This window comes from Loxodonta africana, chromosome 14 (genome assembly GCF_030014295.1).
Source record: "Loxodonta africana isolate mLoxAfr1 chromosome 14, mLoxAfr1.hap2, whole genome shotgun sequence".
Classification (NCBI taxonomy): Eukaryota; Metazoa; Chordata; class Mammalia; order Proboscidea; family Elephantidae; genus Loxodonta; species Loxodonta africana.
Genome location: NC_087355.1, coordinates 17,371,263 through 17,387,558, shown reverse-complemented (window position 1 = coordinate 17,387,558; position 16,296 = coordinate 17,371,263). Strand labels below are relative to the sequence as shown.

The window sequence follows — 16,296 nt, the reverse complement described above, 5'->3', positions numbered from 1 at the left end:
GTCCATTTGCAAATATGAGATAATTTTAGCTACAATAGCTAATCTGGATCCAAGTAGTATGCGTGCAATTGTTAACTCATGACATTGCCTGGTTTGGTCCGAATTCTTGGCTAGCCCTCAACTTTCTGTCCCACATAGATCTGGTTCCTATGATTTTCCTACAGTATGTTTTTCCCCCCTAAATTTTATTTATCTTCTTGTTGTTGAGAGTATACAGGATATACATAGCAAAATATACACCAGTTCAGCAGTTTCTGCATGTACCATTTAGCGACACTGACTACATTCTTCAAGTTGTGCAGCCATTCTCACCCACCTTTTCTGAGTTGTTCCTCCTTATTGACATAAACTCACTGCCCCCCAAGGTTCCTATCGAATTTTTAGAGTTGCTGTTGTCAGTTTGTTGCGATATAGGTAGTTCTTAAAAAGCGTAATGCTCAAGGTAGACTTTTTTCCACTAGTTAAGCTAAACTGTTGTTTGGTTTTAAGATGACTTCAGGGAATATATGTGGTTTAAAGTTTAAAGATTATCTCAGGGCACGGTATATGTTTTTATATACTTATTTTCAATGGTCAAATTTGAGGTTTTGATAATTCCTATTAAAGTTTTTTTATCCTTTTGTTCAGTTTTTTCAAGAATCATCTGAATCTTATTTAAAATTTTATAGTGGAGCCTCTTGATCATATTCATTCTTATAAATCATTTAGGTTCGGATTGTTTATTTTAAAAATTGAAGGTTTTTGTAAATACTGATGAGACTTTTACTGAACAGCACCGATGTGCAAAGCAGCATGTCCTCAGTGTGGTGGGTATGTACCAGTTACCTTCATACGTACTGCTATTACCTAGCATTGTACTGTCGGAGAAATTATAGAGGATTCAAAGTAATTTTTTGTTTGCATGTGCATTGGGGGGTTTCCTCACAGAATTTCCAGAACAAAAATTGTTTGCTGCCCTGTTGATTAAATGTGTTGTGCAGCTGGAACTCATCCAGACTATCGACAACATTGTCTTCTTCCCAGCCACAAGTAAGAAGGAAGATGCAGAAAACTTAGCTGCCGCACAGGTAAGGAGGTATAAGTAGGAAATAAGACAGAACAATCTGGGGTTCAGAGCAGAGGCCAGGCTAAGGTTTAATTTTGGGAGGTTGGAGGACCTTCATCATGTAGATGTAATTTTAGACCATGAAACCGGAGCCATCACTGAGGCGGTGAGTGTGGCTAGAGCAGGGCAGAGGGCCAGGAACAGATCCCCGGGACTTGCCATCATTTTGCGTGCCCAGTGATGAGGCAAGAGAGACTGAGAACGAGTCAGGGAAGTAGATGTTTCCTGGAGGTCAGGTGAGGCCAGTGCTTAAAGGAGGGTCTGACCCACCCATCAGACACACTGTACGCGCAGGTCCAATGGCGTCTGTGACCTGACCACTGGACCTAGCAATCTGGAGGACTTTGACTTTGGTGACCTAGACAAGATGTGTCAGTGCAACACTGGAGACAGAAGCCTGGCTATGATGGGTGTAGGAGAGGAGCTGGAGACAGCTTTGATAACTCAAGAGTTTTGCTGTGAAGGGGTACAGAAGTGGGGTTATAGCTGGAGGAGGATAGGGGTCAGGAGAGCTGTGTGTGAAGATGGGCAGTATTGCAGTGCATTTGCTGATGAGGGTTTTCCAGCAGGAGACACTGAGTGCAGGAGAGGGCTGGCTGCTGGGTGGCCTTGTTGAGTGACTGGGAAAGGTCCCTGGCGCACCTGGGGCTGTCCCGGGTGGAGGTGCAGACAGTTCACACACTATGTTGGTACATCTGGTGCTGGGAGCTTGTGGGAGGTCTCTTCTGATAGCTCCTATTAAGGATATCAGAAGAAAAGTCGCCTACCAAGTCAGCTTGGGAAGAAAGTGTTAGCTGTCTGAGGAGAGAAGTGAAAGCACAGTTGGTGGTCAGGGGAGTGGACTAGAGAAATGTAGGATTGCTGCACCGCACCCAGAGCCTTCTGGACTTAATGAGAAGCCAGGCAGTTTTTTGCCAGGCAGGCTTCTTGTTTGGGTGCAGATATGGTGTAGTCAGCGAGGAATTGAACCAGGCTTGAGTTTTGCCAGACAATTACTAAGAAGTGGGGCAGAGTTATGCAAAAATATAATCCTGTTGCACTCCATGGCCTCCAAACAGGTTAAGAAGAGAAGGACAGACCTGTGGGAGTGAGGAGAGGTGGCAGGGGGAGAAATGTCCTACTGGACCTGGTGGGGCTGAAGAGTCACGGGAGGCCGGAGTTAGAAGGCCGGGACTGGAGGGGTGGGAGGTGATGGGCTGGTGACTGCAGAGTGCACGGAGTGAAGATGATGGGGATTTAAGAATAACTAAAGGTGGGCCTTTTCCTGGTTTCTATTGGAATAGAGCAGATTGTTTCTTGTAATGTGCTTGCTTGTAAAATTGGTCTCTGGTGAACACTCAGTCCTAAATTTACTCAGATGCTTGTGTGCGTGCGTGTGCGTGCATGTGTGGTGGTTTGTTTTGCCACAGAGAGATGCAGTGGACTTCGATGTTCGCGTTGATACCCAAGACCAAGGAATGTACCGCTTTTTAACATCACAACAACTTTTTAAGTTACTGGACTGCTTATTAGAGTCACATAGATTTGCTAAAGCCTTTAATTCAAACAATGAACAGAGGACTGCTCTCTGGAAAGCAGGTAAGCTGTGCGGGTCTCACCTTTTGTGTTCACTCTCCGTGTGTGTGCGGCAGAGCTGTCCCGTCACCCAGGTTCACTGATCAGTGTGTTTCCAGGCCATGCATTGACTTCACCGAGCGCAGCTTTCACCCTGACTAATGTCAGCCTACCAGCCAGGCCTTCTGCTCTACGCTGAGTCAGATGGCTGCCCGGAGCAGGGTCCTCTTTGTTTATTCAGCCTGCTCTGTGGCTGATTTGCCAGTGTTCTTTCACTGTTTGCCCAGCTGGGGCCTGCCTGTTGGTAATTGTTGGCGTACTTAAAGCTGCCTTTTTTAAAGAGAAAGGCGGTGTGGTGAAGGTTGTATTTCAATGGCTCCTGAGTGTTTACCTGCAGTAGTCATCCTGAGAACAGGAGTGAGTGTTGGAGGCGAGGTCTCTGGTGTATTTATATTGGAACAAGTTAGAAAGTTTAAATAAAGGATGAGCTTTATAGTAAAGAAGTAACTGACGTTGTTAATGCCGTCATCAGAGAGTTGCCCTTGCCCGTTAGGTGCAGCACATTTGGAGGGGGGGGGCGGGCAGCAGAATCCAGCAGGTGCAGAGAGGACAACCAAACAAACCAAACCGTTCTTGTCGACTTGATTCCGACTCATAGCGACACTATAGGACAGAGTAGAAGTGCCCCATATAGGGTTTCCAAGGAGCTCCTGGTGGACTTGAACTGCTGGCTTTTTGGTTAACGGCCGAACACTTAACTGCTGCACCAGCAGGGTTTCCGCAGGAAGGAAGGAGCTGTTTTTGCAACATTGCCTCTATGCCAGATAGAATGTAGCTGCTTTACATTGCTCATTCTGTTCAATCCACTGTCTTTTTTACAAAGCCAGTGGCTTTGCTCATCCTCTCACAACCTGGGCCTTTACACCAGGCTCCCGGCATTCATTTGGCATAGTTAGTGGGTCCATGGAAACAGAGCCCCTGGCTCTTACAGCCTAGCTTCCGCAGGGAGAGGGGTGGTCTGTGCTTAGTTTCCCCTTTCTCCAGCCCACAGTCCCACCACCGTTCCCCTGGGGCTTCTGCTGGGCTCACCAGAGCCTCCCTGTTTTCACTGCACTGTGCCTTCATGCCCTGCCTTTGACACAGCTCACCTGCTGGGTGGTTTGCCCCACCTGTTCTCCCAGGAGCACCACAGGCAGGGCAGGCAGCACACTGCACCCTGAACAGCTGTGTACATGGAGCTTTCAAGTCCAAAAGTAGTTTTATACCCTGTGTGCTTAGCTGCAAAGGGAGGAATCTAAGCCAGGGTGGTCTCCAGCCGTGCACTGACACCGTTCCGTCTGCTGTATGACCCCTGCTTCCCAGGTGCCTACATGGTGTTTCTGCTTTGTACGCAGTAGAGGCCAGTGACTACATCACACAGTGGTCTTGTACCGGCTGCCATTTAACATGCCTTCCCAGCTCATCACAGAAACTTGCTCTTTCTGCAGGCTTCAAAGGCAAGTCCAAACCCAACCTTCTGAAGCAGGAGACGAGCAGCCTGGCCTGCGGGCTGCGCATCCTCTTCCGGATGTACACGGACGAGGGCCGGGCGAGCGCCTGGGAGGAGGTCCAGCACCGACTGTTAAAGTAAGCATCTCAGCGTCGTGTCAGCCTCAGACACATGCCTCTGCAGGCCCTTCAGCCCGACGGGGCGCAGGAGATGTGGGCTCAGCCCAATGGGGGCACGGGAGGCGTGGGCTCAGCCCCATGGGGGTACGAGAGCGTGGGCTCAGCCCAACGGGGGCGCAAGGTGTGGGCTCAGGCAGAGGCCTCTCCCCCCGTGGCAGGGAGCTGCAGGGCCTGTGTTGTCTCTGAGATGTAGAGTGATTTTGAAAATTAAATGCAGTGTTATAAATGAACCTGCTTGTCAAGTGATGACGTAAACAAATCCTGTCTGTTGCTGCTGTTATAGAACAGAGGAGATTTCTCTCTTAAAACTTACAATTTTGTTATACTTTATAGGGTTTTTTAATGCCATAAGGTGACCCCGTTTTTACAGAATGATATTTGTAAAGGGAATACCTGCATTCAATTTGAAAAAAATCTGCAGTTTTTGTTGGTGTGTTTTTTTTTTTTCTCACTTCATAACAAATGAGTATTTTGTCCTTTAAATTTACACCCATGCTAAGAATGAAGCATGGCCTTCAGAAAGAATCCTGTCATCTGCATTGGATTTCTGTGTCTACTTGGGTTAAGTCCATTTTAGGATTTTAAGAGACCACTTAGTCTCAGTTTTCCCATGTTATTGATGAGACTATTGTGGCCCAGAGGAGTCTAAGGCCACACAGTTAGAGGAGCGAAGAGCCACCCCAGACTTGAGCCCGGGCCTTTTGACACCAAGCTTGTGTCCTTGCTGCTACATGGTGGCTTTGAAGTCGAGGCAACTTATAAAATTAAGAAAACATGTTTTTTCTAATAAAGTGTGATGGCTTATTTTAGTATCTTTGGTTTTCTTCCTGACTTAGAGACATGTGTTATGTTGAAACTCCAGTTAATATAAACAGATGGAGTCTAGCACGTTCTTGAATAGTTAGTAGTTAATAGTGAACAAGCATTCCATCAGGTATGCAGGCGCACTGAAAAGGAAAATTTTTCTTCTGCAGTGTCTGCAGTGAAGCACTAAGTTACTTCCTGACTCTAACATCAGAAAGTCACCGGGAGGCCTGGACTAACTTACTGCTTTTGTTCCTAACTAAAGTTCTAAAGATAAGCGATAGTAGGGTAAGTACGAGACATCTACAAACCCCTTCGCCCCATCACTAAGCTTATTCAGCCTAGCATTTCCCTAGACTGACCAGCACTGGGAACTTGAGTTTGAGGCAGGAATGCTGGGTTGCAGACCCCTTGCCTGAGAGCTCTCAGAGGCAGATGAAACGAACCCGGGCTGCTTTGTGCAGTGGCACAGATGCTGTAATTCAGTCTCCCTGTCCTTGATTTTCTCCCTCCTTACCCAGCTTTGTTGTCTTATCACTGATTCTCTTCAGCAGGTTGGAATCAGAATCCGTTAGGACCCTTAGAGTCTCTCCCCATGCCCACATTGAAAACTGTACAGCCCACCTGCAAGGCTTGCACTCCGGCCCCTCACCTGGGTTCCCCAGGTCCCTGGGCCTTTGCACCAGGCTCTGCCATACCTTCAGCAGATTTAGTGGCTCTGTGTCAAACAGAGCCCCTCGTGAATAGCCCATGAAATCATTTAACAATTTTACACCAGTAGAGATGAAGGTAAAAAACATATAACTGTAAATATAAACGCATACTTATTTTCAGGTTTTCAAATACATAACGTTTTACTCTCTAAAAAATATAACAACTGGTAGCTCACCTAAATGGAAGGGGGTTGCTGTGACCCCTGAAGTGGTCTTAAAATGCTTACTCAGGTGGCCTGGTAACTGAACACATAAGGCACTCATGCCCTGCAGAGGCAGGGTGGTGCTGATCCCACGGCAAGGCCTAGCGTTCAGCTGTTTCCATCTGACCGCGGGGCCCAGTAGAGTTCAGAGAAGTGACCTGAGGCCCCCAGCAACCAACTACATGGCAGAGGCCTCTAGACCCAGTCTGTCTGACTCCACAACCAGTCTGTCTCGTGTTCTCACCACAAGCTGGCACACTGCCTCCCTGTGTGCCGGGGGTGAGGAAGCAGGAAAGACAGCAGGCAGCAGACTAGTGTCAGAACTGAAGGAACTATAGCAAAAGTGTAGGTGAAGTGTGCAAATGAACTGTGAATATGGGATGTATCTATCTTTGCCTGGAGACTCTACAGGTATTTTGTATTGCAACCTGAGATACCATTTTCCCTAAAACTTAAACTTTTATATAACAAAAGCTACGGTGTAATGACCCAGATCATATAAAAACTCAGCTCTAGCTCCTGCTTGGCTTTTTACTTCTGCTTATTACCAGGATTAAAAAACAAAAGCCAATTTACCAAATGTTTGTTAGGGCAACGTGATCGAAGCTGTTTTTCAAAGTAAGCCAGATACCCGTTTGAGTCATGTTTGTATTAAGTGGGTCTTTTGAATACTCTTAGTCTTCTAGTGTCCTAATCAGAATCGTCACTGCTTGATGCGGATGACGCTGGTCAGTGTATGCCCCAAAGCGCTTTGACTCTAAAGGCAGTTTTAGGCTCTGTCGTTTGGTGTGTCAGCACTACTAAAAGGAGACGTTCATTCCCCCAGTTTAAAGCTCATGCATCGTTCTACTACCCTCTCTTATGTGAAATTATGCAATTTGACCTGATCCCTGAACTTCGCGCTGTGCTCAGAAGATTTTTTCTGCGAATTGGAGTCGTTTTTCAGATCTCACAACCACTCGAACAGGACCTTGGAATAAATAAGCAATGATGGGAACTATTTTTGTTGGCGTTTACATCACTCCGCTCTTGAAAAGGACCCTGGAGCTGAGATTTCCTACCTGAAAATGGTTTCCCTGAATTGCGTGTCTGAGGGTTGCCGGTACAGAGGCTTCGAACTGTAGGTCCCACTCAGCACTCGGGTTCCCTTTAGAGACTGACGGGCTCGTGTTGAGCAGGAGGCCTGCCTCAACAGTGTCCTCTGTCCTCGGTGGCAGGGAAGGCCCCAGGTACCTATGGCAGGTGTGGAAGTGAAACTTACCCAAAGAACTACAGATGTAAAGATTTCAGCTTCTGCAAGAAGTACACCTCAGGAGAGCTGTATTTTGAAGGATAAAAATGTTTATAGTTAATTGGGGGGGTGGGGGGTGAAGAAAAAAATATTGTTCATGGTAAAAGATATTTAGCAACTATGGTATTCTTATTCTGAAGATTTTTGCACACTCAGGCTACCTGAGATACTGGTAATCAACCTTCTGTGAAAAAATGTACAGAGATGCAGGTTTGTAACATACAATCTTGAACATTCTGTAGCTCATCCTGCACTGTTTTATTTTCTTTCTTTATTTTCTTATTCCTTTGCTAAATACCCATAATATTTTGTCAAATGCACTAAACGTTTGGGTTGAACTTTTTTTATTTCATGGGGATTTTTTGGTTTTCCCCTTTTGGGGAGTGATAATTTTGAGGGTTTAACATGCCCAGAAGCTGTTGTGGCTGACACTTGTCAAGATGAACAGCAGGAAAAAACAAAGGTAGAAAATATCACTACTGACCTTCCTACCTGTAATATCCTTCTCTTAGGGCTTTTAAAGATGAGCCATTAAAATGTAATGATCTTTCATGGACTGAAACTTGAATCACTGCAAAATGAATCTAGGTTGCTGTAACTTTTTGCTTTTCTTTTGGGGGGCGGGGCTCGATGTAGATTTTACTCTGTGTACAGAGTTTAACGTTGACTATATTAAAATAACAGGTCTGGCATGGTCGGGGTGGTCAGGCCTCCTGGAAATGTGCTCGTACTGTGAATTGTGCTCTGATGGTTACAAAGCCAAGCTTGTCGAGCAGTCCGTATGAACGGTGGGTGTAGAAAATTTTTCAGATGGATAAAATGTATATGGTACAGATGTAAAGTTTTCTATGTAAAAAAATTCTGTACAACTTTCTGTACAATACTGATTCTCATCTGGCATATTCTAATCAGGTTATAGGTCAATAAAGTTTTTGAATTATTTCATCAGTGTGGTCAAAACCTGTGTAACCCACAGCCCCATGTTTCATTGATTCGTTTCTTTTTGATTTTTCATTTAAAGCCAAACATGGAAAGGTTACTTTCAGCCAAAACTACAAATTCAATTTTATTTGGTTCCAGTGTTTTCTTTCCAACTTCTGATATGAGGCTGTTCTCCTCCTCCCCCCTTCCTGTACCCCACAGTTTCTTTCTAAACCATGTTTGTAATTTTTAAATGTTTTGTATATTCATTAACCCAGAATGCCTGAAGGAGCTCAAGTTCTCTCTGGAGCAGTGTGCGGGGTCATACTGCGTGTCTTAGGGTGCAGTTAAAGTTGTAGGGGACGACAGCGCTAAACAGGAAAGTGGAACATGTCAATAAATTACCTTAAGGGGGTTCTGTAAAAAGCAGAATTGTTCAGTCTTTACTCGCTGCTTCTCTTAGCTTAATGAGCAGTTATTCAATGCATTCATAAGAGCAGAAAGATGAGTACGACAGAACTAAGACACTGTATTTATTACCCCTAAGACACAATGCTGTTCAAGCCCAGCTAGATGCTAGAGCTGGGAGCCAACTTGGGTTGTCCCTGTTGGCCACCATGACCTTTAGGTCTGTCTGAGGTATGCGTGCTCCAGATGACCTGGCGGTTTATTATTTGATGGTATAGTACGAAGATGCTCCCTAAAGGAAACAAAGGTTTCACCTTACTTTAAGATGTTGTCAGCAGAAGAACCTTTAATAATAAGATAAGCCTGTGGTTAGAGACTTGAGTACAAAATTTACATGTAGCTAAAATTTGAAATGTCAGAGGAATTTCATACTTGCTGCAAACTCACCCCATCTTCTCTGCCATGAGTTACGTCAGAGGAAGAGGTAAGTAGCAGCGTCCAGCCATATTTCTGCTGTCATGGTGCGGAAGACTCTAATCCCCATGAAAATTATTTTCTAGAATTTGAGTCACTTACTGAGTGATTCCAAAGGTTAAGTCCTTTTCCAGGTGACCATGGTCTGACACCTGGGTGTTACTGGCTCTTCAACTTCCATAACACCTAGTCTAGAAACCTCAACTCCAGTTAAAATAAGAACTCAACATTGGTAATGAAAATAAAAATTTATTTCTATTAAGAAATAGTTAAATCATATAAATTAGTTACTTAAAACAATGCCTTCATTGACACAAAAACAAAATAGAGGCAGAAAGATGGAACATTTAGCGTACGGCTCACGGGAATGAAATCAGTTATGGCGCCCATCATTTATACTCAGTCAGTGGCTATTAATGACGTGAACACGCCTAGCACATTTGATCCCGTAATTACACAGCAAATGATCACAGCCACAACAGACGGATGTACTAAATGAATTCCTTTTGAATAGAAATAACAAATGGCAAATGTGCATATAACAGAGTATCCTGGTTTTAAAGTACCGTTAAGACACATCTTATTCGCCTTATCTTTTAGACACGCAAAATTTAAAATAATGCACATATGGTAGTTGATTCCAAGAGTTTGTTACCACCCTAATTTATGGCAAAATTGTGCAAAAATAATCCTCTACGATTCTACATTAAATAAATCAATAATCATGGCCTTTTATTTATGTACATAATATACACCATCATGGAAAAAATACCTTATATACAGATGGAACATGAGTAAGTAACGTCCAGGTAGGGGCCAAAGTAGAACATATTAAAGGTTCAGATTTAACATTCCTTTCACCGTAAAGGCACTGTGGGGTCCAGTACACATTTATTTTAACCGTGTGCAGTGGACAGGCCCTGCCAATGAATAGGGCCTGGTTTTCCAGGAACCTGCTGCTGCTCTTGACTCATCTGCTCTTCCATAAATCGCTTCAGGGTTTCTGAGGTGCCAGGGCGCAGCCAGGGCTCGGTCGCTACGGAGCTTGTTCCATCATCATCACCCACTTGCTTCATGATGTCATCGAGGTCAACCAGTGAGCTGTCATCATCTAAAGGACCCCAAAAAGAGCCACAGCTCAGGCAGCGTAGGTGCACACAGGTGGCTAGAACGCAAGGCTTTCGTGTTCCAACCCATTACAGTTCTGCCTTCCCCAAAGTGTCAGGTTCCAAACTGTCCTACTTTGTCCACCTCTCCACTTTAGAGGTGGGAAAGCAGGCCCAGGGCGGGCCAGTTTTGTGGAAACAAAAAACGGTGAATAATGTGGCTCCATACTGCCATTGCCTACAGGGCTAGGCCTGGAAATTCTACGTCTGAGAGGACACGTCACCAGACACTCGGGCCCGTGGAAGCACAGGCAGTGTTACTGTTGCCTTCCAGAGAAACTTAATGGATTCCACAAAAAAATTTTTTTAATTGACAAAGTTTGGGGGATAATCCCAACCTATAATACTGCTGGAGGGAAATTAAAAGTCATTTTGTGAAAGCAGGAGTCATGGGATTAAACTACGTCTATTCTCTCCGAACCTGAGAAGGTTGTATCTCACCCATTCTCCACTCTTACAAGTAGCTCTTATGTTTCATTATTTAATTGACTTGATCATACTCAACTTCTATTATCTTGTATTTTACTTATTATTAGATACAATAATAGGAAAATCTGTCGTCCTACCCTGTGATGTCAATTTCTTTTTAAAAAAATGACATCTCCCGGTCTGTGAAGGATTAGCCCAGCAAGGGGACATGTGCAATCAACTTAATGAGCAATCAATCCACATCGGACCAAAAAGCTCCTGTTTAAAAGGACAATGTTAAAAACAGTTTAGAAATTGAAAACCTTCTGAAAGAGTAGATTCTTAAAATGCTCTCTCCTCTCAAGTTAAACATATCTGTTAAATATTAATTTACTGTTTATAAAAGAAATTGAAGAACAGGTAATACAGAGGGCAGATGGAAAAGGCCTTTTAACAAGAAAGAAAAAGTCACGTTCCCCCTGTTGCATGTTTTTCTATGTTTGTTACGTGAAGTACTGTGTTCGATCTGCCAAGACACTGACTGCTAGGGATTATGTGAGCACGGTTTTAAACTGACACAGTATTTATAGGTAGGATCTTAGGGAAATTGCTATTAGAAAATTACTGTAATGTAGCTTGAGAGTCTCTTGTACAAATAAGACCACTTTACTAATTACCAATCAGTAGCACTTATTAATTAATATAAAACTGTCCTGTGTTGCAGTAACAGGGCCGGCAGAGGAGCTTGCTCACCGCCTGAGGCGCTGCCAGCCCCTGCCCACGCTCTCAGCAGTCTGTGGCGTCCTGCTGTCACGGGCGGCTCCTCAAACCACAGTCAAAGGAGCCTACCTGTAGTGAGAAGACTAACTCTCAGAGACAGTGTTAACCTGAGGCTATTCTGCTTTGTCCAAGGTCCAGATAGCCAAGTAAAAGGTAAAAATAACTGACTTTCTAGCACTCCAGATTTACAATAGCTGTGTTATGTAAAGAATTAAATGTATTAAAGTTACTTACTTCCTGACAGTCGTTCACTTCTGTGATCACTCTGCCAGACTAATCAGCACTCACTCTAATGAAAGCAAAGCCTGGATATATATTTAATAGGCAAAACCTGCATGTATCTGTTTAGATTCCACCAGAAGGGGGTACACCCTCTCTGGCAGAAAATCTGATACAAAACCAAACCTAAGGCTTGTCTTTGTTGGGTAGTTACTGTGTTCTCCCACAACTCAAAGGACTTTACAACTCATTCCATCTATCCCCCAGCCTTCAGTGAAAACTTCCCAGTACGCTGGCTTAAGAGTCCTTAGAGAATCTGCTGTTAAGTACTAAAAAAAAACAAAAAACCCAAACCAAACCCAGTGCCGTTGAGTCGATTCTGACTCAGAGAGACCCTATAGACTTGGTCATTTACCTGTATTAACAGGTTTAGTCTGAAGTTCATTCAGTCTTCGCATTCGTTCCTCATTTCTCATTCTAAGCTCATCAACATTTACGCTGGATACAGATTTTAAAGAGAGACCATCTGGCGGTACATCAGGATGAACATTATCCTGTGGGTAGAAAACAGAACTTCAGAAACATTAACAAAATACACTCAGAACGAATCAGTGCATCAAAACGTTCTTGCCCTTGATAAATGTACAATGTGGTGAACAAAATAAAACAGATGAAAATATGTACCCCTTAATTCTGACTCCTGACATTTGTTTCCCCGTGCAGGCTCAGATGACCTTCAGTCAAGGATAAGCAATAGGATTTGTGGTAACACAGAACTGCTGCCATTTGGGAAAGTTTGAGAAATGTAAGATGCAAAAGAAAAAACTACAGGGGCTCAAAATCAATCCAACTATAGAATCATGACATATAGCTCAATGGAAAAGAATTGAAAACCCAGGGAAAAAACCTTACATTTCTGAAAAGAAGGGCCAACAAAATTCAGTGGAGGAAAAAATAAGACTTTTTAATACATGGTACTAGAACAACTGGTTATCTGCATTCAAAAATGAATCTGGACACCTACCTCATGCCATACACAAACACTAACTCAGAGTGGATCAGAGACCTAAATTTAAGAGCCAAAACTACAAAACTCCTAGAAGAAAACACAGGTAAATTTTTGTGATCTTGGCAATGGTTTCTTAGATAAGACACCAAAAGCACAAGAGAGAAAAGGATTGACGAGTTGGGCCTTATCAAAATGAAAAAATGTTCGTGCTTCAAAGGACAACAAGAAAGTAAAAAGACAACCCACAGAATAGGAGAAAATATTTGCAAATCATATATCTGATAAGGGACTTGTATCCAGAATATATAAAGAGCTCTTACAACTAAACAATAAAAAGACAAATTAACCCAATTTAAAAATGTGCAAAGGATTTAAGTAGACATTTTTCCACAGAAGATATATGTGTAGCTAACAAGCACATGAAAATAATGTTCAATATTATTCATCATTAAAAAAAACCCCACTGTCGTCAGTTCTGTCATAGTGACCCTATAGGACAGGGTAGAACTGCCTCATCAGGTTTCCAAGGAGTGCCTGGTGGATTCGAACTGCCAACCTTTTGGTTAGCGGCCATAGCACTTAACCATTACACCACCAGGGTTTCCAACTCATCACTAGGGAAATGTATGTGGCGGCTCCTCTCAGAGAGATTCCAGCATGGCTGGGGATGCATATTAACAGATGAAGGCAATGAACGGCCGAGTACTAGTACCCATCTATACATTTCTAAATTCAGAGAAGTAAAAAAAAAATTGAAGTCATCTGTTCCTTAATGGATAGAGTAATAGAAGAAAAACAAGGATATAAAGAAAACTTTGACCAAAATATGATTATTAAAAAAGATGATTTCTGTGTAGGACTGGTCTAGGAAAGCTAGCTCAATACTTGTATAAACTTAACTATGTATTTATGTCATCTTTAAAGATCAATGTTCTCAAAATGGTAGATCAACAATTAAAAAGCAAACTGTCAGTGTCTAGATGGCAAGATTTTAAGCCTGGACTCTGACTAAGGGTCCCTAAAGGCAACCTAGAGCACCTTCTTCTAGAACATGTGACAGACAGGGTTGGAGTGGGGAGGTGAGCAGGAAACCAGAGCAGAGATTAACTCAGGGTCAAGATAGGATCTCTGGATAAGCTGGAGGCCTAGTTTATCCTCTTAACTATCTTAGCACCTTCACATCCCTCCTCCACAGATACCTACAGTTAATTTTTTTTTGTAGTGTAGCAGCTTTCTCCACTGTAAATTTACTGTTTTTCTCCCTTTCTACGCTGTACACCTGGGAAAAAAAGCACTATGTGTATGTAGCCCACACTTCAGGATGGGGGAGTTAGGCTCGACCTCGAGGGTTAGATCTACATAAATTATTTGGAATTGGTCTGCAGAGGAGATTTGTCTATTCTCCATTTATTTACTTATTCAATCATGTTCTTACGTCAGTATGGACTCATGGCTATTTATTTTATTCTTTGGGTTATAATCCAATATTACTATATCGTTTTACTCAAATTGTTCCAGTTCTGGCCATTAAGAGCTCTTTCAGTTGGCCAGTTAATTTTTTAATACTAACTCAATTGTTGAAATTTATTTAAGCCCCAAATCTAAAGTATAACTCATTGCAAGAATTATAGGACTGCAACGTTAGATACACTCCAAATTAGAAATGAGTATATGGACCTTAGGAAAACAACATTCCACCAAGGGCCCTCAAGAGCCATTACAAACCCACTTCTTTCATCATCATTGTCTTCAAGCAAACTTTGTTTTTCTTCTTATGGCATAAAGAAACAGGTAAAAGTTAATTCATTGAGTCAATCATTACTGTTTCAGGGTATCAGGGTTAAGCTAAAGTGGAGGTTGCCTACCCTTTGCCAAGCTCGTTTATCAAGTTGCTGCTGGCTGGTAAGACTGGATAGATGGTAATGCCAATAAGCACAGCACTTGTCATTTGTTGAGAGTTCCCTGCATACTTGGCTCAATGCTAAATGCTTCACATATATTGTCTAACTGTATCTCCATGTCATATATAAGAAGACAGACACAGAGTTTAAGAAACTGCCCAGAGGTCACTCACTACGCAATGACAAGGATGGGTACTAAAGGCCCAAAGCCCACACTATTTGCTGGCTGTGTTAAAAAGCTGTGGAGTATACTGAAAAAATGGGTCTGAATCTCAGCCTTCTTGACTATGTGACCTTGGGAAGGTTATCTGAGCAAAATGGAGATGACACCTATATAATCGTGTAAGGTTATTATGAGGACATAGCAAGCTTTCCAGAAATGGCTTTCAGTTGCTTTTTGCTCCTTCTCTGAAATCCATATAAGTCTGTGGAGGGGAAGGAGAACCGGCTGAGGAATTAACATTTATAGGGCAGAGGTTCTGTGCCAGGTACTGCCTGTATACTTAGAACCACCCCAGGGGACAGGTTCAATGATGTGCCCAAGGTCATCCACCTACCTGGGGATAGAGCCTAGACTCAGACCCACGTACACCTCATTCCAAAGCCGGTGCTCTTTCTTTATTGGACCACCCAATCTAGCATGGGTTGGAACCCAGACCTCATTCTCTTAAACCAGAAAAGAGGGGAAAGAAGAAGAAACTTCATACGCACAAAGTCCAGTCCTTTCAGTTTGTTCCTCCTGCGCTCCCTCGCAGAGGGCAACTGAGACGGTGGAGGTAGAGGATCATATTCAATGGCAGGATACGTCTCTCCGTAAGCACCTGGGAAGATCACACAATGGAGAAGTCTTAAGCTTCCACCACTTCAAATTTTTTACCCAGAGCTAAACCAAAAGCTTGTTTTTAACAGCTTTACTATTATTTGCATACCATAAAATTCACCCACTGTACAAGTACAGCCCAGTAGATTTAGAGTTGTGGAATCATCACTACAATTCATCTCAGAGAGTTCCCTTATGCCCACCGGCAGTTACTCCCTGCTCCCATCCCCCAAGCCCCAGGAAAACACTGATCTGCTTTCTGTCTCAATAGATTCAAATTTTCTCAACAATTCACATAAATGCAACCAGGCAATGTAATCTTTTGTGTCTTTCACTTAGCATAATGTGTTTGAGATTCATCTATGTTGTACCATGAATCAGTAGTTCACTCTGTTTTACTACTGAATAGTATTCCACTGTGTAGATAACATCATATTTTGTCTATGCATTTACCAGTTATTTGAACTCTTTCTTGTTGTTGGTAATTGTAAATAATGCTATTATGAAAACTCATGTCCAAGTTTTTGTGTGGACATGTTTTCATTTCTTTGGGGCATATACCTAGGAGTGAAATAGCTGGTCATAGGATAACTCTACATACAGCATTGTGAGGAACTTCCAAACTGTTTTCCAATATGGTTATACCATTTTACACTGCATTAGAGTTCCAGTTTCTCCACATCCTCATCAACATTTAGTATTGTCAGTCTTTTTGTTACAGCCATTCTAGTGAGCCAACAGCCTTTTCACCATGGAGATGAATACCCTACAACATTTAAGAATTTTTTTCCCAACATTAAAAAAAAATTTAAATCTACAGAAAAGTTGTAATGATAATACAGTGAACCTCTA

General features: G+C 42.8%; 2 protein-coding genes across 10 annotated transcripts in view; one reads left to right on the top strand and one right to left on the bottom strand.

Moving 5' to 3' along the window:
* The window catches only part of ARFGEF1 (ADP ribosylation factor guanine nucleotide exchange factor 1), a 175,612-nt gene extending 160,166 nt beyond the window's left edge, over positions 1-15,446 (top strand). For 2 of the 4 annotated variants that reach the window (XM_064267778.1, XM_064267779.1), the window contains 5 exons: positions 928-1,067; positions 2,515-2,683; positions 4,147-4,285; positions 5,302-5,419; positions 6,874-15,446. In XM_064267778.1, coding sequence (XP_064123848.1) covers positions 928-1,067; positions 2,515-2,683; positions 4,147-4,285; positions 5,302-5,419; positions 6,874-7,038 — 731 coding nt within the window. In that variant the 3' untranslated portion in view covers positions 7,039-15,446. Of the gene's footprint in view, positions 1-927; positions 1,068-2,514; positions 2,684-4,146; positions 4,286-5,301; positions 5,420-6,873 lie in introns of those variants that run through there. The other 2 variants (XR_010317774.1, XM_064267780.1) reach the window with 2 other exon arrangements.
* CSPP1 (centrosome and spindle pole associated protein 1) overlaps positions 10,038-16,296 on the bottom strand; it is a 127,628-nt gene continuing 121,369 nt past the window's right edge. For 5 of the 6 annotated variants that reach the window (XM_010588327.3, XM_023545751.2, XM_010588329.3 and 2 more), the window contains 3 exons: positions 15,336-15,445; positions 12,130-12,268; positions 10,038-10,252 (listed from right to left, as the gene is read on the bottom strand). In XM_010588327.3, coding sequence (XP_010586629.1) covers positions 10,038-10,252; positions 12,130-12,268; positions 15,336-15,445 — 464 coding nt within the window. Of the gene's footprint in view, positions 10,253-12,129; positions 12,269-15,335; positions 15,446-16,296 lie in introns of those variants that run through there. The other variant, XR_002785186.2, reaches the window with a different exon arrangement.